Source organism: Symphalangus syndactylus, chromosome 5 (genome assembly GCF_028878055.3).
Source record: "Symphalangus syndactylus isolate Jambi chromosome 5, NHGRI_mSymSyn1-v2.1_pri, whole genome shotgun sequence".
NCBI lineage: Eukaryota > Metazoa > Chordata > Mammalia > Primates > Hylobatidae > Symphalangus > Symphalangus syndactylus.
This window is the reverse complement of record NC_072427.2, coordinates 42,056,908-42,082,427: the sequence shown is the minus strand read 5'-3', so window position 1 is coordinate 42,082,427 and position 25,520 is coordinate 42,056,908. Positions and strand designations below refer to the sequence as shown.

The 25,520-nt window shown below is 46.7% G+C and overlaps 1 protein-coding gene across 5 annotated transcripts in view; it reads left to right on the top strand.

Moving 5' to 3' along the window:
• SNX1 (sorting nexin 1) overlaps positions 1-17,677 on the top strand; it is a 46,866-nt gene extending 29,189 nt beyond the window's left edge. For 3 of the 5 annotated variants that reach the window (XM_063638919.1, XM_055278190.2, XM_055278193.2), the window contains 11 exons: positions 644-687; positions 3,219-3,360; positions 4,634-4,712; positions 5,189-5,264; positions 7,376-7,489; positions 7,688-7,781; positions 9,145-9,350; positions 12,116-12,259; positions 13,806-13,886; positions 14,337-14,408; positions 15,054-15,493. In XM_063638919.1, coding sequence (XP_063494989.1) covers positions 644-687; positions 3,219-3,360; positions 4,634-4,712; positions 5,189-5,264; positions 7,376-7,489; positions 7,688-7,781; positions 9,145-9,350; positions 12,116-12,259; positions 13,806-13,886; positions 14,337-14,408; positions 15,054-15,104 — 1,103 coding nt within the window. In that variant the 3' untranslated portion in view covers positions 15,105-15,493. Of the gene's footprint in view, positions 1-643; positions 688-3,218; positions 3,361-4,633; positions 4,713-5,188; positions 5,265-7,375; positions 7,490-7,687; positions 7,782-9,144; positions 9,351-12,115; positions 12,260-13,805; positions 13,887-14,336; positions 14,409-15,053; positions 15,494-15,527 lie in introns of those variants that run through there. The other 2 variants (XM_063638918.1, XM_055278189.2) reach the window with 2 other exon arrangements.
• Positions 17,678-25,520: the final 7,843 nt, after the last annotated feature.

Below are 25,520 nucleotides of genomic sequence, written 5' to 3'. Positions count from 1 at the left end.
AACAGTCAAAGGCTTTTTCATAAAAATAATTGCTCCAGGAAAGGGAGATTTGTGTGACATTAGGCAGCCAAAGTGTCTTCCTGCCAGACCCTTTGCTCTTGGTGAACATGCTAGATCAGAGAGGTCAGTGTACCCCCCGGCACCAATGGAGGGGGTTGTGACGATGTTTCTGAAAGAGCAAATCGAGCCCAGAGCTAGCCTAGGGTAGAACTACTTGTTTCCTTTTACATCAGTTGCTTCCTTCTCCTCCTGCTTTATACAGCAAGAGAATTGTTTGGTTTTGGACAGATGTGTGTAGCCAGCCCAAATATTGGCATGGTAACAACTGATGGATTGTCAGTATCCAGTGCTGCTTTGTGGAGGGTATAAATGGAGCCCGGCCTGGCTTTGGAACAGAGGGCTGACTCTTTGTGTAACTCAAACTGGGGCCCAGCCAGCATCCATGGGGGCTTACTATGTGCCACAGAGGCCCTGAGGCAAAGTAGGAACTGGATTCTAAGATTGCATATAAAGCTTGGAGATGAAACAAGCATCCCTTCTTATCCAGGGTTCCTGTGGCTTTTATGATTCCTGGTTAAATGTTAGCTGGATTGGCACTGCTTTGGTTTGCAAGATAATTTTCTGCTTTCTTGTTCTCCCACAGGGGATGGTATGAATGCATATGTAGCCTACAAAGTTACAACACAGGTGAGTCCAGGTGACCCTGCTGATGACCATCTTCATAGACTTTGGTGCTTATACCAAGGTCATCATTCAGATTATTTCTGGGTATCTCCTTTGTTTCTTTGCCAACATCTTCATGTTTACTCAAGATGGAGCAAGCCTGCATCCCCTTGGTAATCTCATCTGGGTACTCCAGACTGAGTCTTTTTAATACTTTTCCAGAAAGCTAACATTTCAATGTGGTTCTATTAAGTCGTGGTATATCTGATACAGCCCCATCCTTCTTAGAGAACCATGTGGTTTGGAGCTAGATTCACAGATTGTCCTAAACTATCTTTTAAAATCTTCAATGCTTCTGAGGTTTCAGAGAGCTTTTTTTAATACTTAACCTTTTGCCCCACTGGTCTGCTCTTCTTTTGTATATAATATTAATGCATACAAAATTCACACAATGTTGTATACAAGTTATGAAGCATAATAAATGAAGCCCTAAACTTACCACTAGTCTTAAGTTGAGTACCATTGGATCCACCTGCGTGTTTTTCCATCATATCCCCTGCCTCATACCTTAGAGATGCCCTTTCTCCTGAGTTGTCTCTCATTTCTTTTATAAGAAATCTTTACATGTATATACATATATATATATTAGACTGTTTTGCTTTGTTTTGAGTTTCATAAAAATAGTATCATGGGGGCCAGGCGCGGTGGCTCACGCCTGTAATCCCAGCACTTTGGGAGGCCAAAGTGGGCGGATCACGAGGTCAGGAGATCGAGACCATCCTGGCTAACACGGTGAAACCCCGCCTCTACTAAAAATACAAAAAAATTAGCTGGGCGTGGTGGCAGGCACCTGTAGCCCCAGCTGCTGGGGAGGCTGAGGCAGGAGAATGGCGTGAACCCGGGAGGCGGAGCTTGCAGTTAGCCGAGATCGCACCACTGCACTCCAGCCTGGGCGACAGAGCGAGACTCTGTCTCAAAAAAAAAAAAAAAATAGTATCGTGCTGATAATTGTGCTTGCTTTATTTAGCATTGTTTCTCTCACCCATCCTTGATAGTCATAGCTGTAGTTAGTTCATATACCACAAAATATTTATGTTTTCCTGTTGTGAACATTTTCTGCTGTCAACATGTTTCTGGTTTTTGTAACTGGGAACTTTCTTGCACGTCTCTAGTGCACACGTGGAAGGGTTTCTCTAGAGTGTGTAACCAGGAGTAATTCCTGTGGGTCATAGGTACTGCAAATATTGGACACAAAGAATACAAACTGTTTTTTAAACTCTTTGTACCAATTTATACCCCATCAGCAGTATATAAAAGTTCCCATTGATTCACTTCCTTGCCAGCAATTGGTGAGGCCAACCTCCTTAAATTTTGCCTACCTGGTGAGTTTAAAGTGAACTGTCATTGTGATGTAGGCCTAACCTTTTTTGGTAGAAATCTGCTTTGTATTGTCTCTCTACTACTTGTTGGCCTGCGTCCTGTGAGCTCTAGATTATGATACTTTAGAGGTTACTGTCTACAGCTTAGACATTTTATCCAATTCCCACCCTGCTCATCATCTGCTTCCCCTTCTTAGAAGCACTTTTTATCTGTCTTTAGTTTGGCTGCTGTAATTCCAGCAGCTAATACCCTTAAATAAGTCAATGAGGCTGGGTGCAGTGGCTCACGTCTGTAATCCCAGTACTTTGGGAGGCTGAGGCAGGTGGATCACCTAAGGTCAGGAGTTTGAGACCAGCCTGGCCAACATGGTGAAACCCCATCTCTACTAAAATACAAAAATTAGTCGGGCGTCGTGGCAGGAGCCTGTAATCCCAGCCACTCAGGAGGCTGAGACGAGAATTGCTTGAACCCGAGGGGCGGAGGTTGCAGTGAGCCGAGATTGCACCACTGCACTCCAGCCTGGGTGACAGAGTGAGACTCCATCTCAAAAAAAAAAAAAAAAAAAAAAAAAAAAAAAAAGGCAGGGAAGAATGAGCTGGGTATGGTAGTGTATGCCTGTATTCCTAGCTACTTGGGAGGCTGAGGTGGGAGGATTGCTTAAGCCCAGGAGTTTGAGGCTGCAGTAAGCTATGATCGCACCAATGCACTCCAGCCTGGGCAACAAAGTGAGATCCTATCTCCAAAAAAAAAAAAAAAAAAAAGTCAATAAAAGATGAATGGGTTACTAGTTACTGTAGAATTCTAGAGCTGAACATTTCTTTCTTTAGAACAAGAGTTCTTAACCTGGGAATGAAACTGTATTTGAATTTTTTTTTTCTCAAAGGTCACCATGGCTTCAGATGTATTTGAATTTAATTGATTGCCTTTATAATCCTATATATTTTTTGCATTTAAAATCATTATTCTGAGAAGAGCTCCTTAGGCTCCCAGAATGCCAAAGGGGGAACTATAGTTTTAAAAAGTTTAAGACTCTCTGCCTTGGAGAAAGTTATTTGCCTGGTGACTGAAGGGCAGGGATCTGGGAAATGGGTTTCTTTAATGTCAATAGGATGACTTTCAAGATACCATCCCCTATTTGGAATGAAATTGCCTTGTTTTTTTTCCCTGTCCCCAAGACGAGCTTACCATTGTTCAGAAGCAAACAGTTTGCAGTAAAAAGAAGATTCAGTGACTTTCTGGGTCTTTATGAGAAGCTTTCCGAGAAGCACTCTCAGAATGGCTTCATTGTCCCTCCTCCACCAGAGAAGAGCCTCATAGGTAAGCCTGTGGTCTTTCATTCCACTTGGATTGTTTTCCTTTGCATTCTCTCCAAAAGTCACTTACTGTTTAGTATATGAGACTACTTCTATTAACAGTCTTGTGGTTAGAAAAGAGACATTTCCAGTGTTTTCCTACCCTGGAGGTCTAGAGAAAAATAGCATATTTTGGCATGTTCTCCTTGGATGCAGTAGGAGCTCTGGGTTTAGCCTCCAGAGTTGTTATGTTCATTTGTTTTCTGTTGGTCTGCAGGAGTCTTAAATGATTGCTGTTGCCTCCCGATTGAAATAGACTACATTGGATTAGGGGTCAGAGGAAGGAACCTCTTCATTTTTTTGTTTGTTTTTTTGGCTTTTTGGGTTTTGTTTGTTTGTTTGTTTGTTTGTTTTTGAGGTGGAGTCTCACTCTGTCACCAGGCTAGAGTGCAGTGGCGCGATCTCAGCTCACTGAAACCTCCGCCTCCTGGGTTCAAGCGATTCTCCTGCCTCAGCCTCCCAGTAGCTGGGACTACAGGTGCCCACCACCATGCCCAGCTAATTTTTGTATTTTTAGTAGACAGGGTTTTACCACATTGGCCAGGATGGTCTTGATCTCTCTACCTCATGATCCGCCCGCCTTGGCCTCCCAAAGCGCTGGGATTACAGGTGTGTGCCACTGCGCCCGGCCAGGAGCCTCTTCATTAACATCAGTTGATGTTTGTACTCAGGGTTCCATGGCTGCCTTTTTAAGAAAATGTTTACTCTGCAAGTCCTAGAGTTTAGAACCTTCAGCACTTAGAAACTAGTTTTCAAAAGTGGCTCTCATGTAAAGAACCTTTTGTTCAGCCAGGCGCGGTGGCTCACGCCTGTAATCCCAGCACTTTGGGAGGCCGAGGCAGGCAGTTCACGAGGTCAGGAGATTGAGACCATCCTGGCTAACACGGTGAAACCCTGTCTCTACTAAAAAGACAAAAAATTGGCTGGGCGTGGTGGCGGGTGCCTGTAGTCCAGCTGCTTGGGAGGCTGAGGCAGGAGAATGGCGTGAACCTGGGAGGCAGAGCTTGCAGTGAGCCAAGATAGCGCCACTGCACTCCAGCCTGGGCGACAGAGCGAGACTCCGTGTCAAAAAAAAAAAAAAAGAACCTTTTGTTCATCCCTGCACATAACATAGAAGTGGCCTTAGGCTGTGTGCTAGCCTCACTGCCTTTCCTCCTCTTGACACTTAAAAAAAAAAAAAAGGATTTATCCTGTTCATGATGATTTATGGTTATTTTGCTTTTTAAATTCCATTCTAGGGATGACAAAAGTGAAAGTTGGGAAGGAAGATTCTTCTTCTGCAGAATTTCTTGAAAAACGGAGGGCTGCTTTAGAAAGGTAAGTGCCATACAGCAATTTTCCTGAATAATGTGAGGACAGATGAGAAGCTGAAAAGTGAGTCTAAATGATGAGACAGTCCTTTGAGTTAGAGATGAAACGTGAATGAATTGAAGTTGCACACCTCCATATTATCTCTTAACTTTTCCTGAGTCGCTTATTTTCCCACTTCTCGGGAATAGACCATCTTCTGTTTTTTCCCCATCCTGAGTGAGCAGGCAGTCATATTCTTAGACAATCAAATATGAATGGCTCTGAGGTTTCTTTCTGACCAGTTATTTTTCTCTCCCTTTTTGGAAATGTCAGGAATGTGAACTTGAATATGCTTACAAGGAGAGTCCTGCTTAAGTACCTTATCTCAGGGTACTTTAAGTACAAAAAGTACAAAAGACATGGTATCACTGCCAGCACTTTGTGACGCCCAGAACCTTCTGAGGCCAGCTCAACTAACCAGATGATAACTGCTTACCTTTTAGGTACCTGCAGAGGATTGTAAATCATCCTACTATGTTACAGGACCCTGACGTCAGAGAGTTCTTGGAAAAAGAAGAGGTTAGTATTCAGTGCAAACTGAATTTCATAATTTATATCTGCCGCTAGTGAAATGAAACTAGCTCATTCCAAAAATATGTGAGCACTTAACATGCCTAGTACTAGACTGTATCCTAGTTTTGTGTGAACCCCTGATAGTGAGAAGTATTTTTCAGCCTTTGAAATAAAAGAAGCTCTGCCCAAAGTCAAAAGCAGTTGGTTGTAAGGGTCAAATAGCAGCCTAGTATTGTCTTACTGGATCAACACAGTGATCTCTTTGGCAGGTCCTTGGCATGTTGTAGGTTACTTTTTGGCTCAGATTGAATGCATATTTTATGCCAGGCGGGTCACTGGTTAAAAACCATTTACCGCAAACCACAGAACTGCCATTTAGGAAAAGTGTTAATTGAAGTAGACCGTCTCTTTCACAGGCTATGCATAGGCCAGTCATGATTCTCAAAAATTGAAAACAGCCCAATTGCTAACAGTGGAAGAATTAAGTAAAATATATCAATATAACCAAATATTTGATTCTCATCATAAAGTATACAGAAATGTTAGTACATGGTCATGTACGTTAAAATAATTACAAAATGTGAAACATGAAATAGCATACAAATACAGCTGTAGAAACATGTAAGTCATTAAGAATCAAAAGAAACACTGGAGTGAAATGTTTTATCTCACAGGAAAGCAAACTAGAAGGAAGTAAGTGACCAGGTAGGGCTATCATTTTGCTTTAATTTTTATTTTTAAATTTTTCTTTCATTTGTATATAGTATGTGTTACTCCAGTGAAGAAAATGATACTAAATAAATGAGGGGTTTTTTTCCTCTAAAATGAAATGTTTTCATTAAAAATTCCCTGTCAAATTCTTCAAATCTTTTAGTCTTTTCTTGTGGATATTCTTAAATCCCTTCTTCCTTTTCACCTTCTCGTCTTTACTCCATACCCCTAAGCAGGGTATGTCTGTAGCAGCACTGTGGACACTTTGGGTCAGATAGTTCTTTGTCGTAGGGGTTGTCCTATGCATTGCAGGGGGTTTTAGCAGCATTCCTGGTACCTACCCACTAGATCCAGGTAGCACCCCCTCCCCAGTTATAACAACCACAATCATCTCTAGACATTGCCAAATGTCCCCTAGGAAGCAAAGTGGCCCCAAGTTTAGAACTACTGCCAGGCCGGGCGTGGTGGCTCATGCCTTTAATCCCAGCACTTTGGGAGGCTGAGGCAGGAGGATCACCTGAGGTCAGGAGTTCGAGACCAGCCTGGCCAACATGGCAAAATCCCTTCTCTACTAAAAATACAAAAATTAGCTGGTCGTGGTGGTGGGCACCTATAATCCCAGCTACTTGGGAGGCTGAGGCAGGATAATCACTTGAACCCTGGAGGCAGAGGTTGCAGTGAGCTGAGATCATGCCACTGCACTCCAGCCTGGGCGACAAGAGCAAGACTCCGTCTCAAAAAAAAAAAAAAAAAAAACTACGCCATAGAGTCCTGAACACTAAAATCTGACTTTTTAGCATAGTATGCTGTATATGCTATAGATTTTTCAGCGTCCTTTCCATGCCCTAGGAGAGTACTGGGGAGACTGAACAGCAATCAGATTGTTTCTAAATATTTGGCATGCTTGACTACTAGGTTATCCCTGAAAGTAGCCTTGATCTGAATCAATAATTTTCTTGTCCTTGGATATTTGTTCACTGAAGAAAATTCGAACACAGCACGATTTCAGTGTCTTAAGTCTTTTAAGTCTGGTTTTGTACAAAGTACGCTAATCCAAGGGAACTTTTGACTTTTAACAAGAGTGTGCTTGGTACTTAAGCAGTTCATGCCTGGGTAGGCAGACAATCTCAATTTGAGGTCACCTGGCCACGTAACACCCTAGTCTACTTTTTTTCTGTATAAAATATCAAAAGCTGAAAATGTTGCTGATTCTTTTTAACATGGTTCTTGATTTTTCTTTATGGACATGTTAGTTGTGGATTACTCAGACTGCCTTTGAAAACAATTTACAGTTCAAATAATTTGTCTGGCAAGTTTTGGGCATGCCATCTGATGGATACTAATTCTTCTGAACCTAAAATAGGGGCAGCAGATAACTTGCCATCCCTGCCTTCTTGGTCTTGTAGCTGCCACGTGCCGTGGGTACCCAGACATTGAGTGGTGCTGGTCTCCTCAAGATGTTCAACAAAGCCACAGATGCCGTCAGCAAAATGACCATCAAGATGAATGAATCGGACATTGTGAGTAGCCCTGTGCCTCTTACCTCCACCTATACCTCAGGCTTATGGGTCAGAACCCCTAAGGAGTCCTGAAATTTCTGAGATTAGAAACTTTTTTATAAGATTTTTCAGTCCCTTTTTGAAAAACAACTGCTAAAGAAAGACTGTACTGCACCTATAAAAGTAATCTCATTAAAGTTCTGGGCTTTTGTGTTTCAGTGGTTTGAGGAGAAGCTCCAGGAGGTAGAGTGTGAGGAGCAGCGCTTACGGAAACTGCATGCTGTTGTAGAAACTCTAGTCAACCACAGGAAAGGTAACAAGCTCTGAAATGCACTTGGAGCTAGGGGAAATTGTTGTCTCTAGTGAACTGGAGATGGAGGGCATGCTGTTGCAATCCTCTCAGCCATCCAAGTTGAAATTCTCAGCCCACCTGGTCCTTGATGTTCTGATAAAAAAAGGTATGCCCTGCATCTCCTGGCAGAAAACATGATTCAACCACTGTGGGCATTGTACTTTCTACCTAGGAGGGGTGCAGGGAAGCCATCCCAGATACAGCATGACCTGGGATATGGGCTTCTGTTGATTTTGAGTTGATGGCTTACATCCAAAATGATGTCATACATGCTTTAGCTACATGGTCAAACCAGCAATGCGTAAATGCAAGGAAACCACCTGTCTCCTAATCCTTCTGCGTCTTTCTTTAGTGAAATTTGCTTAAGAGCTTGTGAAATTTTCCCAGTTTGAATCTTTTCCCTCTCTGCCTTAAACATGCTGATAATTAGAAATCGAAACAGACAGAAGACCCATAGCATGAGGCCAGGGTAAGTAAGGGCTGGCAAAGTATAATCTAGCCTGTGGGCCAAATCTGACCCTGGTTCCTATTGCCATGAACTACAAATTTAGGTTTTTACATTTTTAAAGGAATGAATGAGGGGAGAAAAGAATCTGTAGCAGACTATGTGTAGTCTGCAAAGTCTAAAAAATTTATTATCAGCCGGTCGCGGTGGCTCACGCCTGTAATCCCAGCACTTTGGGAGGCCGAGGCAGGTAGATCATGAGGTCAGGAGTTCAAGGCCAGCCTGGCCAAGATGATGAAACCCTGTCTCTACTAAAAATACAAAAAATTAGCCAGATGTGGTGGTGGGCATGTGTAATCCCATCTACTTGGGAGGCTGAGGCAGAGAATTGCTTGAACCCAGGAGGCGGAGGTTACAGTGAGCTGAGATGGCGCCACTGCACTCCTTTACACAAAGTTTGCCCTACTCTAGAACGTGCAAGACTATACGGTGTGCACATATATTCACTCTTCTCTCTTGTACAGAGAGGCTACCACTCATGAGCTTTAACATAAATATAAGAATAGTTTCTTTGGCCTGTTTGTTATTTAACAACTGGGCTTTGGTTCTCCAGGGATATTGGAGCTGCTTCCTTCAGGTAGGCCTAACCCAGTGAAACTCAGGACAGCTAGTGCCTCTCCCTCCTGCTCCTGTGACCAGGCCACATTCTCTTTACTCTCTGAATACAGTTAACTGTGGTGTAAGTGACTGGGTTGCAGAGCCCTCAATTCCCAGATATGCAGTGGGCGGCATTGCTGAGACATGCCATGCAGTGTCAGCTGATTTGTCCCTTTTCCTTGTGAGATCAGAGAGGCCTCTGCTGTCTTTTCCTCCTTCCAGAGCTAGCGCTGAACACAGCCCAGTTTGCAAAGAGTCTAGCCATGCTTGGGAGCTCTGAGGACAACACGGCATTGTCACGGGCACTCTCCCAGCTGGCTGAGGTGGAAGAAAAAATTGAGCAGCTCCACCAGGAACAGGCCAACAATGACTTCTTCCTCCTTGCTGAGCTCCTGAGTGACTACATTCGCCTCCTGGCCATAGTCCGTGTAAGCTTCTGTTTTTCTTTTCTCCTCCTTCCCTTGATTTGATTTCTTTTTCCTTTGCTAGTCCCCTTCCCAAGACAGTTTCATCCCATTATAGCTTATAAATAGGTGTCACTTTTTCTACTTTTAAGAGGAAAGGTATCCTATAAACCAAGCAATCTGTTCACCTATTAGCTAGTTATCACTGAATCATTTTGAGCCCCACAGCCAAGATTCCTAGATGGCATTTGGAGAAAAGACCACTCTTGAATTTCCAAATAAGTTGCCCTTTATTGTTGAGGCCGGACAGTGTCCTCTGTGGTCCTTTCTTGAAGCAAGATTGCTTACAGACCTGCTCTCTTGGTTCCTTGGAGCAGTGACTTCCTCAGTCCTTTGGTCTTTGCCTCCTTAACAGTAACTGGTGGCTTTGCCCTGGTTAAGAGCTCTTGCTGGCTTCCACTTGTCCTTCCAGTATGGGCAGTCAGGTAACTACATGGAACTGGCTTGGCATTGCATGGAGGAGTGCGGCCAGGGGACTGAGAGAGCTTGTCACTAGAGCCTTCCTGTGCTGTGCCACCCCACACTGGTAACATTCCAGCCTGCCCCTCGTCAAGCACCTCACTCTCCTGGTGATCAAGCAGTGTGGTTTCCCCGTGAGCACTCCTAGTGGTTAAGGTTAGGGAATTTTGACAGTGGTATTAGCAGTCGCATGGCCTCCCTAAGACAGAGGAAAGAACCAAGAGGGAGCCCGGTGCCTACACTCTAAGGGCCTAAGTCTGTCCCTGATTCGGCTTGGGATCAGGATGTATGAGCCTCAGAGTTAGAACAGTGCCACCCCTCGTTCCTGTCCCCAACATATCTCCCATTAGGGAGCTTGTGCATTGTGTCAGGAGCTGAGCTGCTCCCAGGCTATCGCTTCCCCCGGGGTGGAGATGCCTCATAGAGCCTGGGAGGTTGTTCATTGTCCTCTCCCATTGCTATTTGGTTTGCTGCTAACTCCAGAATGATAAGAGGCTTTAAAAATAACCTGCTATGTGATTCTTAGAACTGGTGAGGCTACTTAGACTGGAGAGCCAGCCGCAGGAAGGGCACCCTCTGGGGGAAGCTTTCTATGAGGAGCATTGTTTGGGGTCTCTGGAGAGCACAGTTCTTGGATATGGCCCCCAGGCAGAGTGAGCTTGGACCACAGGGGTGGGGGCCTTGCCTAGAGCTACATGGGCTGGGGCTGGGGAAGTGTGCCTCACAGCACAGAATTGCAAATGGTCTTTTCTCAGAGACCCTCCATCTGCCTACCTCATGCTTATGAGCCTGGTGGTAGGATTGGAGAGAAGAGCAAAGGTTTCTTTTCTGCTCTTCCCTGAGCGTGGAGCCAGACAGCTGTTAGGCCAGTGGGTTGGGCTTGAGTCTAACTCAGATATGAGGTCACCCTTTACCTAATCTTTTGACATTGAGGTGTTAAGATGCTGCAGGAGAGCAGCAATGACAATGCTGGGGCAGGTGAATTTGGAGGCATTGCATTCCCTAAGGTTCAAGTTTTGACAAAAGCCTGCTCTAAGGAGGCATAGACAATATTCAGGGAAGGCGGGGTGTGGTGGCTCATGCCTGTAATCCCAGTACTTTGGGAGGCTGAGGCAGATGGATCACCTGAGGTCAGGAGTTCAAGACCAGCCTGGCCAGCGTGGCAAAACCCCATCTCTACTAAAAATACAAAAATTATCCAGGCGTGGTGATGTGCGCCTGTAATCCCAGCTACTCAGAAGGCTGAGGCAGGAGAATTGCTTGAACCCAGGAGGTAGAGGTTGCGGTGAGCCAAGATCGCGCCATTGCACTCCAGCCTGGGTGACAAGAGTGAAACTGTCTAAAAAGAAAATATTCAGGGAACTTTTGCAGGGCAGCGAGGGAGCCGCTGGAACCCGGTTGGGTGGCTGGCGCCAGGCACAGATCCTTGATCCAGGCTGCTGCTTGGGGCCTATTAAGCAAGTCCGAGTGGGCGTGGTTAGTCAGGCCAGCAACTTCCTTCCCTGGAAATGTTGATTGTGGTCAAGGAACTGGAAACAAGGAAAACTAGCAAATAGATTTTGGGGAGCTTCTTGGAGGCCTTGGTAGCCTAGAGCAGGTAAGTGTGTGGTTGGGAAAAAGCAATGTGGCCCTATGGTGGTTTTAGGTGTTGATTTAAAGATCTATTAAGCTAACCTTGTGCATTATTTGGGTGTCAGTTTAAAGGCTGAGTCCTTAGGGTGGACTTCCCTGACATATTTCCCTGGCTAAGCTAGGCCCCTGGTTTCATGTTATAGTACCCTGCTGCTTTCCCAGTAGTCTGCATACTTGTATCTATTTGTAATTGTGAATGTAATGTTGGCCTTTTCCATTAGATGACAAGTTCCATGAAAACGGGACCATGAGTTTCATCCACTGTATTCTTAGCTCCTGGCACATGGCAGGCACCCAGGGAAAGTATGTAGCCTTATGAACTGACTGATCTGAGGGAGGTACTTTTGTAAGCCATAGTATTGGTCACTGGCATGAGGCCACCTACTGCCTCCATGCCATCCAGCCCTGGGAGTAGCATGAAGCAGCATGGCACTGGACTCCTGGAAGCTTGGAGAGGAGTCTTACCCAAGCTTTGCTCCTAGACATTAAACTTCCCAGCTGGGCACTAACATGTGGCTGCAGAATCTGCCCTTGCTCAGTCCGTCCCTGGTGCAGCTGCTGGGAGAGCCTGCCTCAAGGCAGAGCCAGCAGAGCTCCTGAAGAGCTGGTTGTGCTCCTCCTCAACCCCACCCCCACAGGCTGCCTTCGACCAGCGCATGAAGACATGGCAGCGCTGGCAGGATGCCCAAGCCACACTGCAGAAGAAGCGGGAGGCCGAGGCTCGGCTGCTGTGGGCCAACAAGCCTGATAAGCTGCAGCAGGCAAAGGACGAGATCCTCGAGGTGAGTCCCCTGAGGCAGCCCAGCCAGGGATGTTCTGCTGGTTCCAAATGAACCCAGGGCCCATCCCCCCCAGAGGTTTGGAACCCCACAGAGGGAAGAGTGCTGATTGAGTCTAAAGGGCCGTGGCTGCTGAGGAAGCCTCTGAGAATGACTCCAGGCCTTCCTGAGGCCTAGTCCCCCTGTTCTTTTTCTACTCTACCCAGACTTGTCAAATCAGAATCTCTGGCCCGGCATAGTGGCTCACACCTGTAATCCTAGCACTTTGGGAGGCCAAGGTGGGCGGATCACTTCAGGTCAGAGTTTTGTTTTTTGTTTTTTTGTTTTTTTTTTAGATGGAGTCTCGCTCTGTCACCAGGCTGGAGTGCAGTGGCGCAATCTCGGCTCACTGCAAGCTCTGCCTCTTGGGTTCACGCCATTCTCCTGCCTCAGCTTCCCAAGTAGCTGGGACTACAGGCTCCTGCCACCACACCTGGCTAATTTTTTGTATTTTTAGTAGAGACGGGGTTTCACCGTGTTAGTAGCCAAGATGGTCTCAATCTCCTGACCTTGTGATCCACCTGCCTCAGCCTCCGAAAGTGCTGGGATTACAGGCGTGAGCCACCGCTCCCGGCCGAGGTCAGGAGTTCTAGACCAGCCTGGCCAACATGGTAGAACCCCATCTCTACTAAAAATACAAAAAATTAGCCGGGGCCGGGCACAGTGGCTCACGCCTGTAATCCCAGCACTTTGGGAGGCCAAGGTGAGCAGATCATGAAGTCAAGAGATTGAGACCATCTTGGCCAACATGGTGAAACCCTGTCTCTACTAAAAAAAATACAAAAATTAGCTGGGCATGGTAGCACCCACCTGTAGTCTCAGATACTCAGGAGGCTGAGGCAGGAGAATTGCTTGAACCTGGGAGGCGAAGGTTGTAGTGAGCTGCAATCACGCCACTGCACTCCAGCCTGGTGACAGAGCAACACTCTGTCTCAAAAAAAAAAAAAAAAAAAAAATTAGGCGTGATGGCACACACCTGTAGTCCTAGCTACTCAGGAGGCTGAGGCACGAGAATCGCTTGAACCTGAGAGAGAGGTTGCAGTGAGCCAAGATCGCACCACTGCACTCCAGCCTGGACGACAGAGCGAGACTCCATCTCGAAAAAAAAAAGAATCTCGGCGGGGGGGGTCCTGGCTGGATCTTTGAAAAGCTACCTAGCTGATTCAGATATGCCTTCTCGTGAGAATTAAATTAAGTTTTCCAGGCCTTTCAGCCCTGCTGGTGAGTACCTAAACTGGAGGCTGCTGGCATATCAGAGCCTTCTTGAACGGCCACACTTGGTCCCAGATGCCTGAAACACAGGCATCTCTTTTCCAGTCCGCCCCTAAAGTAGCCTTCTGCTGGACTCTGACTTCCATGTGAAATCTTCTGTGACACCTCATCTTATCCACAAGGACAGACAGACATAATGATCAATTTAGGCCTCATTTGTAAAATTGCGGTTCAAATGTGAAGGCTTAATAATGATGCCATTATATGAGGTGATCCTTTCTTTCCTCTTTCTTCCCAGTGGGAGTCTCGGGTGACTCAATATGAAAGGGACTTTGAGAGGATTTCAACCGTGGTCCGAAAAGAAGTGATACGGTTTGAGGTGAGATAGAAGATCCTACTTCTCACTTAGCATGCAGTGCTTGTTTTAGGAATACTGTTGGTGTTGTCCAACTCTATTGGGTAAAGAGAGAGGTGCCAGTGACTTGGCAGTTCTCGTGAGCAGGCGTGGCCTTCTTTGGGGGGGGGTGTGCTTGATCCTAGGCACAGTGGCAATCTTACACTTGTGGCTGGACCACAGCAGTTAAACACAAATCTTGCAGCTGCCACATACCCTCGGTCCCCTGTCCTTTCTCCTCCACTTCCCATCTCCTGCCCTCTAACAAAGCCTTTCAAGGCCTTGGCAGACCCTCTTTGGCTGGAAATTACAGCTATTCCACCTGCTGCCTCTACTTTCTGAGACTGTGTTTGGCCTTGGTCAGCAATAAACACCACCATCCCATTGAAAGGGAAAGCAAAAACTGGATGGTCAGTGTAGAATCTTGTCTCCTAGAAAGAGAAATCCAAGGACTTCAAGAACCACGTGATCAAGTACCTTGAGACACTCCTTTACTCACAGCAGCAGGTATGTAAGTTGTGCGTGACCTTCATCCTCTACTGCCCACTCCAAAGGCCAGCTGCCTCCTCGGGGCTTCTGTGACAAGATGTGCAGGCCCTGCTTCTGAGGAGCTGGGCCCTCCTATAGTCCATCATTGAAAATAGGCCCTGCTGCTCTGACATGGAGCATCCAACAGGGTCTTTTACCAAGCAGGAGGGCCCGGGTCTGCTGCCCTCATTCTGAGGTGAGTTAGTTTTTGAGGACAAACCCCATCTCCCTGTAACTGCTTACTCTTCGAGGAGCCACCCCATGGTACCACCTGGCCCTCCTGAGGCTGAGGCCTCATCAGTATGTGAAACAGTGGCCCCACTGTGAGGAACTAACTGAGCCAGGCAGAGCCAGGCAAAGCCATGGCCACCACAGGGGTGCTCCCTCTGGGGTGGAGCCAAGACTGTCTTCAGAGACTGCCCTTGCACTTGGGGCTCAGGAACTGCTGCCTTCCCTGTCGAGAGGGAGGTGTGAAGGTCATGTGGCCTGTGCAGCTGCTCGGACCCTGCCTTTGTGTGGCAGGCGCTTGGGGAGCGCCAGGGTACTGTGCTTGATTCCTCCCAGGCTGGCTTAGGCTCTGCCACTAGGTGGGGGCGCTTGCTTACTGTCCCCACTTCTTTGCAGCTGGCAAAGTACTGGGAAGCCTTTCTTCCTGAGGCAAAGGCCATCTCCTAATGGACCAGGGACCCCAGAGCCCACCTGTGTGACGCTGCCTTTTTATACACTGTCCTCCTCCACCTTGATGGACCCCCGGTGATGCATCCTGCCTAGGCTGGACTTAACCCCTTCCTCCCTATCCCCACGACCAACTGTCCCCAGTTACTCTAACCGTTATTTCATTTAGCTTCCATATATATTTTCTTACCTAAGAGAATAGTTTCCTGCTTTAAGCAAAAGACCTACAATAGGTGGTGGAATTATGGAATGGAGTGGAGTATTGATATAAATATATAAATACAAATGTATATTTTTCAGGATGTGGTTTAGGAACTGGGAATAACGTTTTCTGTTACTCCTGATGGTGCCATGAAAAGGTTATGTAATAAAATATTTTAAAATCAGGCCACATGACTCAGAATGTTGGTGGTTTTTGCTTAGGCTGGGGAGCAGTTGGGAATCAGGTCTGGAATACTCCTAACCAAGAAGTTGCCCAGGTATAGTAAGTTTTTCTCTACCGTTCACAAGTTTTTTGCTGCTGCTTCCCTCTGGAAATGGGGTTTCTTTCTCTCTGCCTACCTCAGCTACCTGTTCTGAGGGTCTCAATCTGTTTCGTATTCCCACTTCTTTAGGGAAGGAGTTTTAAAAACATCTCTTAAAATAAGAGGAGCAAAATCTATTAAAACCTGTTCTCCTGCAAAGGAGGCAGAGACTTTCTCTCTCTCTCTTTTTTTTTTTTTTTTTTTTTGGTATCTCTATCATTAAGCAAGAGCCTTTCTCTTTTATTCTTCCTGCTTCCCTAAGCTGCTCAGGGTTCTCTGAGTCTTGCCGTCTGATGGCAAGTCTTATATATAACTAAACCTATTTTTGTCACCCATCAAAACACATCCTCAGTAGACTGTGTGAAGGTGTGAAGGTCTGATAAGGACTTAATGCTTTATCTCCGTAGACATGAAAGCCATGCCCTCTGCCTCTAGATAGGGTGACCCAAGAGCTCCTGAACCTTAGGAGGTTCAAAGAAGCTCTACTGTCTATGCCCAGGAGGTAGCCTGCCAGCAAGAGCCCCCAGGAGTTGCACGCACAGCCAAAGGATGTTCACACAGATCTCTGCCGGTCTGGCCAGGGGAGGCCAGAGTCTCAGGTCAGTCAAGGCTGGGCTTCCCCCTTAGCTGTGTCCACAGCTGCTCAAGCTGTACTGGTCAGAGTGGGCTTTGAAGCTCCTTTGTGAGCTAGAGCTGCTGACTGCCACTATGGGAGCCTTGCCACCTCCAGCCCCTCAATCCCAAAGACGCTCCTGCCACTGGGGCCCCAGGTCCTGCTGTATCAGTTCTCTTTGGTGGGGGGCTAAGGTTTGGGGTGAGGCAACCTGAGGCAAGAGAATGCAGTAAACATTCTGATTCCCTGTACACCGACACAGCAACAGGGTAAGGGCCAGTGGTGCAAGTATTTCTTTTTAACAGGTGAAGTTTTTGGAAAAAGTCACTCCCCTACCCCTCAGTATCCTTATCATCAACTCTGGTTTTATCCTTCCAGTCTTTATTATATGCTTGCTTTTACATAGTTGTAATAATATACACATAAAATATTTTGTATCCTGCTTTTATCATTCAACATTGTACATGTTATAAGCATTTTTCTATATTGTTATATATCTTCACAAAGTTGATTTGTAAAGCTGTGTAATTTGAAGGCTTCCATAGGGTGACTGTACCATAATTTTGATTCATCCCTTGTTGTTGGATTCTTGGTTGGAGGTTGTTTGTTTTGTTTTGTTGGTAACTTTAAAATTTTGAATACAATTTCAGATTTACAGAAAAGTTGCAGGAATATCACAAAGAACTCCTATATATCTTTTATCCAGATTTACTGAGTGTTTACATTTTATCTCATTTGCCTTATCTATATTTCATGTTGTATTTTCTTAATCATTTCAGAGTAATTTGCTGCACAGATACCCCATTATTCCCAAAACAGTATGCATTTCCCTAAGAACAGGACATTCTCTTCTAAAAGAAGAAGAGAATTATTTTAAGCATTATTCAATATTTTTTTAAGTATTATTATCAAAATCAGGAAGTTTAACAGTGATTTAATACTGTTATCTAACCGATGATTCATATTTAAATTTTGCCAGTTATCCTAATAATGTCCTTTGTAGCCATTCTTTTTCCTACATTTGTTATTCTTTTTTTTTTTTTTTTTTCTTTTGAGACGGAGTCTCGCTCTGTCTCCCAGGCTGGAGTGCAGTGGCGCAATCTCTGCTCACTGCAAGCTCCACCTCCCGGGTTCACGCCATTCTCCTGCCTCAGCCTCTCCGAATAGCTGGGACTACAGGTGCCCACCACCACGCCCAGCTAATTTTTTGTATTTTTTAGTAGAGACGGGGTTTCATCGTGGTCTCGATCTCCTGACCTCGTGATCCGCCCGCCTCGGCCTCCCAAAGTGCTGGAATTACAAACGTGAGCCACCGCGCCCGGCCCATGTGTTACCTTTGTAAACATGTGTCTCTCAATACTGCAGATTCCTCAGCTTTCTTTTGTCTTTCATTACCATGACATTTTTGAAGAATACAGGCTATTTTGTCGAATGTTCCTCGGTTTGGATTTGTGTGATGGTTCCGCATGACTAGATGAGGGTTTTGCATTCTGGGCAGGAATATCACAGAAGCAGTGTGTCGTCAGTGCATTGTAATCAGCATATAATGTCAGTTGGTCCCATTAATGTTGTTAACTTTGTTCACCGCTTAGGTTGGTGTCTGCCAGATTTCATTTTAAATTGACGATTTCCCCTTTGTAATTTACAAGTAATTTGTGGGGAGATACTTTGAGACTATATAAGTATTTTGTTCCTCATTCACTAGTTATATAGTATCAGTTGATTAGTCTTGTCCGAGTTATTACTGTCATGATTGACCAACATGATTTCCTAACTCCATAATGCCTTCCACATTTATTGGTTGACATTCTACATATAAAGAAAACATCCTTTCTCACCATTTATTTATTCACTTGTTTATCAATATGGATGCAGGGATTCCTATTTTACTCAGAGTTGCAAGCCATTGCTTTGATTTTATCTTGATTCTCAAATTGTCCCAGATTTATAGCAGCCTCTTGTGTGTTTGTAGCTTGCCCCCATCATGTTTTGAGTACTTCCTTACCTTCTGGCATAACAAGATGTTCCAGGCTCATTTTGAATGTTCCCTGCCCTAGCCCTGGAATCAGCCATTTCTCCAGGGAGTCTTGGTTCCTTATAATGGAGAATGGTATTTATTTATTTTTATTTGATTTGATTATTATTACTGTTTTTGAGACAGAGTCTCGCTCTTGTCACCCAGGCTGGATTGCAATGGCACAATGTCGGTTCACTGCAACCTCCACCTACCGGGTTCAAGCAATTCTCCTGCCTCAGCCTTCCAAGTAGCTGGGATTACAAGTGCCTGCCCCCACACCCGGCTAATTTTTGCATTTTTGGTAGAAATGGGGATTTTACCATGTTGGCGAGGCTGGTCTCGAACTCCTGACCTCAGGTGATCTGCCCACCTCAGCCTCCCAAAGTGCTGGGATTACAGGTGTGAGCCACCGTACCCAGCCAGAGAATGTTATTTAGAAACAAAGATCTGGGTGCCAAATGTGCTTCTTGTTACTGGAATGTCATTGCCTCTAGGCTCTCACCATATAGTGCAAAGATATATAGATAGATAGATTTATAGAAACAAGATAGGGTAGAGATACCTGACATAAATAGATACTAAAAATCATGAATTCACACTGATGCTTTGAGACCAGCCCTGTAGGTTTATTCCAGTCTGCCCCCTTTTCCATGTTGTTAACTCTTTCCTCCAGAGAGACAAAGATTTCAGGTTGCTTTGTTAAGTTCCATCTAATGATCATTCTGACGTAAGTCTGTTTTTATTTCCTTGGAATGACGTCTCCTCTGGTTTCAGAACTTCCTCCTCTGCTTCCTGTGTCCTGAGGCTGGCAGGGCCAGTTGTCTTTAGGTGCATTTTTGTAAAGAGCTTGCACGTGTGGAAAACAAGTAGGCCAGTAGTGGGTTAGGGGTACTGAGCCAGAAGCCTCTACAAGGAATAACAGGAGCACAAAGGAAGAAGGTGGTATTCCAGCTGGGGACCCAGGAGGGAGAACTTTGTGGGGAACCTGATGCTTGAACTGAGTCTAAAAGGTGTAAAAGTGTTTGTTGCTTCTGCCTCCCTGTCTGGCAGTGTGAGGTAGGCGCATCTAGGGAAATGTCAAGTGGCTTGGTGTGGGGTAAAGTCAATGAGGCCCATGGAGAAAAATGAGCAGGAGCCACATCACATGGGTTCCTGATAGGATCTGGGAGGCACTTTCCACATTACCATTATCGCTTCGTGATCTGCACACACCAGAAGGCGTGAGACTGGAGGCAGGAAGAGCAGCCAGGCTCATCCCTACCCTCAGGAGAGCTGAGAAGGGCAGGTATGGTGGGGCCAGAGCTCGGGAGAGTTTCGGAACCACTGAGATGGGTCCTTGATTTGATGAGAGGCCTGAGGGGAGAGGGAGGTAGCTAGCATGCCCCGCAGGCTTCTGGCTCAGACACTGGGCAGACAGTGAAGCCCTTTGTAACACATGAGGCAGTAGGTTTGGGGCAGATGGGAGGGGAAGCAGTGGTGGGGGCAGTGAGTGCTGAAGGTGTTTAAGAAGCGGCTCTGGGCCAGGCACAGTGGCATATGCCTGTATTCCTAGCATTTTGGGAGGCCGAGATGGGAGGATCACTTGAGCCCAAGAATTTGAGACCAGCCTGGGGAATATAGTGAGACCCTGTCCCTACAAAAATAAAAACAACGAGCTGGGTGTGTGGTGGTGCATGCCTGTAGCCCCAGCTACACGGGAACATCACCTGAGCCCAGGAGGTTGAGGTTGCAGTGAGCTACAGTTGCGCCACTGCACTCCAGCCTAGGTGACAGAGCAAGATCTTGTCTCAAAAAAAAAGCAGCTCTGGATGGGAAGGGAGGCCAGTTGCTTTGAGTAGGGGAGATAGAGTTAAAGGAGGCTTTGTTTTATTTAAAGTTGGGACAAACTTAAGCATATTAATAAAAGTCAGAGAAGAGAAAGAGAATGACTGTCAGAGCCATGTTTGGAAGAAAATGGGGTCCAGAGCACAGGAAGGGGACCTGTGTTCAGAGGGTGCCTCACTGCTGAGGCCACAGGAAAGAATCTGTAGGTGGAGGGGAGGCCGAAGAGGGGAAGTTTCATGCTTGATAATTAAAATTTTCTGAGATAGGAATGTCATATTTACCTATTTAAGCCAAGTATTTTTAGATAAAAGGTATGGAACCTGCTTTCCCCTTGGCTAGTTCAGCGTTTGAGCTCCGGAGTGCTGAAGATGAGGACTGGACTTCAAGCAGGTGTGATCCCAGTATTCAGTGTCAGTACTCAGTGACAAAATAAATGAGAGAAACGGGAATAAGAATTATCGCTTACACAAAAATACTAGCAACTGTTAACTCTTCCCGGAAGATTTTCATTCTGAATGCTCCTGTAGCTGGGAACCCTAAAAAAAAAAAAAAAAAAAAGTCTTTGAAGCAACTCAAGTTTTAAAAAAGGAGAGGAGCTCCTGGAAGTCTCAAGATGGGGCCAAGATGTGGCTGGAGAGCGTGTGGTGATGGAGGGCGTGTCCTTTGCCGAGCACACTCAGGGCCCACCAGAAACCCATAGACTTCAAGGACATCAAGCCCCAAGGTGGTGGGATTTTCCCCACCAGTACTTGGCAGCCTAGGGGGAAGGGAAGGGCAGGAGAAGATAATGGGGATCCCTGGCTCCAAACATAGGAGGACACATCTGTGCTACAGTGCACACATGCCTGGATGCACACTCTGTCTTTGGAGACACTGGCTAAGATTCTCTGCTCCATGTTGGACAGGGTCATGCCTGATCTGAGATAAATGGACAAGAACAACTGAAGCCTGTCTTCTGGTGCATGTGTCACCTGCCGATACTGCATCTTGTGATAAAGTTGGGTGATTTACAGTCTCCACCAAATGGTAAACTCTGGGGTCTTACGCCTTTATAACTCCATGGGCCCCAGCAAAGGTTCAGGCTCAAAACAGGTGTCAAATAGATAACTGTTGAATGATTGTTCCCCAGTTGCAGGCTCTGCCACCTGGCGTTCATACTGTCTGTGAAAGGACCCAGCTCACTTTTCCCTCTTTATCTCCCAGTCCTTCCCAACAGTGCTGACACCTCATGGAAACTGATTGCAAATGTGCTACTTCTCACTTCTGTGTGGCCCGAGGAGGCTGGGTTAATGCTGGGCTTGGTACCTTAAGCACCGTTTCCCCTTCCCCATCTTCAGTCTCAGAATTACACCTGTCTGAAGCAGGCATTTTCCAATGCCCTAGATGGGAATATAAGTGTAAGGAGATGCGGAGCATTTGCCTGTGTGTCAGAACATTCACTGAGGATCCTCATAGGCACCTCTAGAAACCAAATCCTTGAAGATGACTAACCAGAAATGCCCGTCATAGCACTGTTTACAGTTGCAAAAACTGAAGCCAATTGAAATGTCCATCAGGAGGGGATTAAATGAATTATGGTACAGTTACACCATTGAATATTTTACAGCCATTGAAGATGATATATAGCTATATTCATTGACAAGGAAAACTCATATTTTTGAGTGAAAAAAGCAGGTTATAGAATTGCATGATATTCACATTTATATAAACTTTATATATGGGAAGGATGTTGATTGAATTGTTAATAACTATGGTCACCTCTAGAGATGGAAGTTTGCATTGCCTTTAATTTTTAATACCATTTTGTATTGCTTAAAATTTCTATGTATTATCGTTAAAATAAGAAAAATCAAATAAAGCTATTTTCATTATGGGAAAACAATCCAGTGCATGCTTTGAGGCCCGCGTCACATATCTGTCCTTCAGGCAGCTTCCCCTGATCCGCCCTCTGCCCTACCCCGGACTGGAGGTGGGCCCTGCGTCTGTCATCCTCTTCAGCCTCTGGTCTTCCTCTCCTGTGTGGTGTCAGCTCTGAGGCGGTCTCTGTAGCCTCCCAAGCCCTGGACTCCCTGGGGTCCTGGGCTGCACTGTCTCTGCTCATCCCAGTGTCCTCCAACCTGCAGAGGATCCTCCGAGGCAATGGCTGCTCCTCGGCTCAAGATCATTGCCGTACAAGCCTGTGGGTCACTGAAGCCAGATCTGGAGATTTTTCAAGAGATCCGGAAATCTGGCCTAATTTGAGGTTTAATAGGCCTCACCGTGGTTGGTAAGACTGGTGCTCAGTGTGCTGGGGAAGCCTGCAGGCCCCACAAGGCTTGCCTCAGACAGGCCTTTCACCCCTTTGGCCCTTGTCTGTTGTGGAAATGCTCCTCTGTCTCTGATGACCAGACCTTGGGGCAGAAAACTTCACCCACCCAAGGTTGCTCAGAGGAAGCCAGCTGCTCGCCCTCCACAGGATGCTCTTTGTCTGGGTCCAGAAAAGAAACAGAAAAACCCTGTCCAATCCGAGACAGGACCTTTCCATAAAGAGATGTGACTGTTTCCAAATGACTGCCCCCTCGGGGCTTCAGAGCTCGCTGCTTCCTCTTCCGTTATGAGCTGCAGTGGCTATAGCCACAGGGGCCCAACACGCAGGTTTCACTGACAGCCTCTCAAGAAAAATAGACCAGGCTCCTGCGGCCAGGAGCATGTTCCGGAGCAGGGGACAGACTGCCCATGACCGCCCCTTCCCACTCTCGGGCCTAATTATTAACTATAGTAAGAACTGCCTCAGGGCGCTGAGATAGCTCATCCAGCACTGTCACCCTGCAGGGTGCGCTCATGACCCACACTAAGGACAGGTTCAGGGAGCTGAAGCAGCCAGCCCAGGTCACACCCCAGAGCTAAGATGAACCCAAGCTCTTAGCGTGGCCTCTCTGCCACACCCTATCCCACACACTGTAGACATCTAGATGGGGACAGACAAGAGGAACCTGGAAATCAACCCATTAAGTTTGTGGTTGTTTTTCGTTTTTTTTTTTTTTTTTTGAGGTGGAGTTTCGCTCTTGTTGCCCAGGCTGGAGTGCAATGGTGCCATCTCAGCTCACCACAACCTCCGCCTCCCGGGTTCAAGTGATTCTCCTGATTCAGCCTCTCAAGTAGCTGAGATTACAAGCACGTGCCACCAAGCCTGGCAAATTTTGTGTTTTTAGTACAGATGGGGGCTTCTCTATTTTGGCCAGGCTGGTCTCGAACTCCCGACCTCACGTGATCCGCCCGCCTCAGCCTCCCAAAGTGCTGGGATTACAGGTGTGAGCCACCACACCCGGCCCTAAGTTGTTTTCTTAAAGACCTGAAGGCATCCACACAGGCCTGTTAAGGACAAGTCCCATTTGGATACCCACCTGACCTGGTAAGCATTGGAGCTTCTCTGACCCCTGCAAGACACTCTTTCCCCAGATGGGCAGGGGTTGCCCAGTGGAGTAGTAGCAGAGGCTGGAAGACAGAAGCAGCTTTGGTGAGTAGCTGGGGACCTTAATGGCAGACATGAAAAACTCCACTTGCTGAGAAGCCACCAGCAGCACCCTGGGGACGGCTAGCATATGAGGCAGGGCCGCCTCCCTTCCAGACCTTGAGGCCTGGAGCTCCTGCCCATCCTGGCTTCTGCCTGTTGTCCCCAGTTCTTGGTCTCTCAGCTCTCTTCACAATGAACCCCTGTTACTTGAGGGACCCGCACGTGTCTTTGTTTCTTGAACCCCAGTGCTTGGCACACCAGAGGGGCCGCTTGGTTGATTGGCTGACACGGCTTTGAAAGGCCCTGGGAGTTGCTGTATCACCACACGCAGCCTGGAGAGCTGTGCCGTCAAAAGTGCTGGGGTGGCCTCTGCCAGCTTTCCCTGTGCCAGACCTGAGTCGTGTTGTCTGAAGCAGCTGAGCTGCCGCTGTCCTATCTGGGCAGGGGACAGGAGACTCCTAGAAGTGGCATTGCTGGCTGGAGCCCTGGGTCTGGGGCCTGCCTGTCCTGGACCAATTTTTGCTCTAAGGACTTGAACAGGACATGCTTGTCAGAGGTGCCTTCTAATACAGCTGCTTCCAGTACCCACCCCTCCCTCACGCCTCGCTTCCCCCCGTTGACAGAAATGAAGGGTTTGGACCAACTCAGTAACAACGCTTTTTAGTAGCACTCTTTTTAAAAGACACGTTACACCAAAATCTAATAAACATAAAAATGATGTTTTTAAATGTTATATTTATTTCAGTTTTTAAAATGTACTTATTAACAAGGTAATCAGTAGGAACTCTGTAAACAGTAGGAGGCTGTTTTGATGAACAGCATAGTTGGTGATTTATATCAACCTCTGCTTCCAATTTATTTCTTTACTATTTTTGGTTGCACAATATGGAGGAAATCAGAAAAATCCTTACTGCAGTGTTAGTAGTTGAAATTGTTAATTTTTTTTTAAGCTAACCTTGCAGTCTCAGGGTACGGAAGAAATAGTAGAATCTGCTTTTGTTGTCAATGAGTCAGTATCCATCAGGATGAACCATGTCATTGGTAAGACTGCTGTTTTTTGCCTACGAAAACAGCAAATTCACATAATTCAGTCAATAATAGCTAACATCTCTCTGCTGTGTGCTGGGCCCCATGCCAAACACTGTGGAAGCTGCTGTCCTTCAATCCACACACCACTGTTGTGTGAGGACCCTGAGATAAGGACAGATAAGGACCCTGAGCCTCAGGGGGGTTGTCTAAGGTGATACCGGTGACCAGAGCTGGGCTGGGGTGGAGCAGGCAAGTTCCACCCTGGCTCAGACAGCCCCCAGTGTCTGAGCCCCTCCTGGCCAGGCCACCCCTCCGCTGCCGCCCGCCCAGCCCGGGCCCAGAAAAGAATCCAGCCTCTGTGCCCCGTGGCGCCCACAAGCTCCTGGCCCAGGGGCTGTTTGTTTTCTTAACGAGGTTAACCAAACCTCCTGAGTAGCCTTTGTGGCGCGGCAGAAGCCTTGCCGGTGAAAGGGGGCTTTGTGTGACTGCAGTGGAAGCCAGGGCCTGAGCTAAGGCAGGGGCTGTGGGCCAGCCTATCCGTGTGCAGGAATGGGGCGAGTCGGGGTACATCTTCACTCCCCAGCCCTTCCTGCCCTCTGCTCCTTAGTTCTATTTCCAAGTGGCAAACTGCCGGCTCTGTGCCTGCATAGAGGAGCGAGTGGAGCCCGGCCCCAGGCGGGGCTGCTGCAGTAATCAGGAGAGCAGTGCTTGCTTAGTGTGATCTCCAACCAGGAGCTTCCGCACCACCAGGGAGCTTGTTGAAGATGACCGCTTCAGGCTCCACCCCAGCCCAGCAATTAGAAAATCCAGGGCTAGGGCGGCCAGGCGCGGTGGCTCACGCCTGTTGAGCCATCCCAGCACTTTGGGAGGCCGAGGCAGGCGGATCACGAGGTCAGATTGAGACCATCCTGGCTAA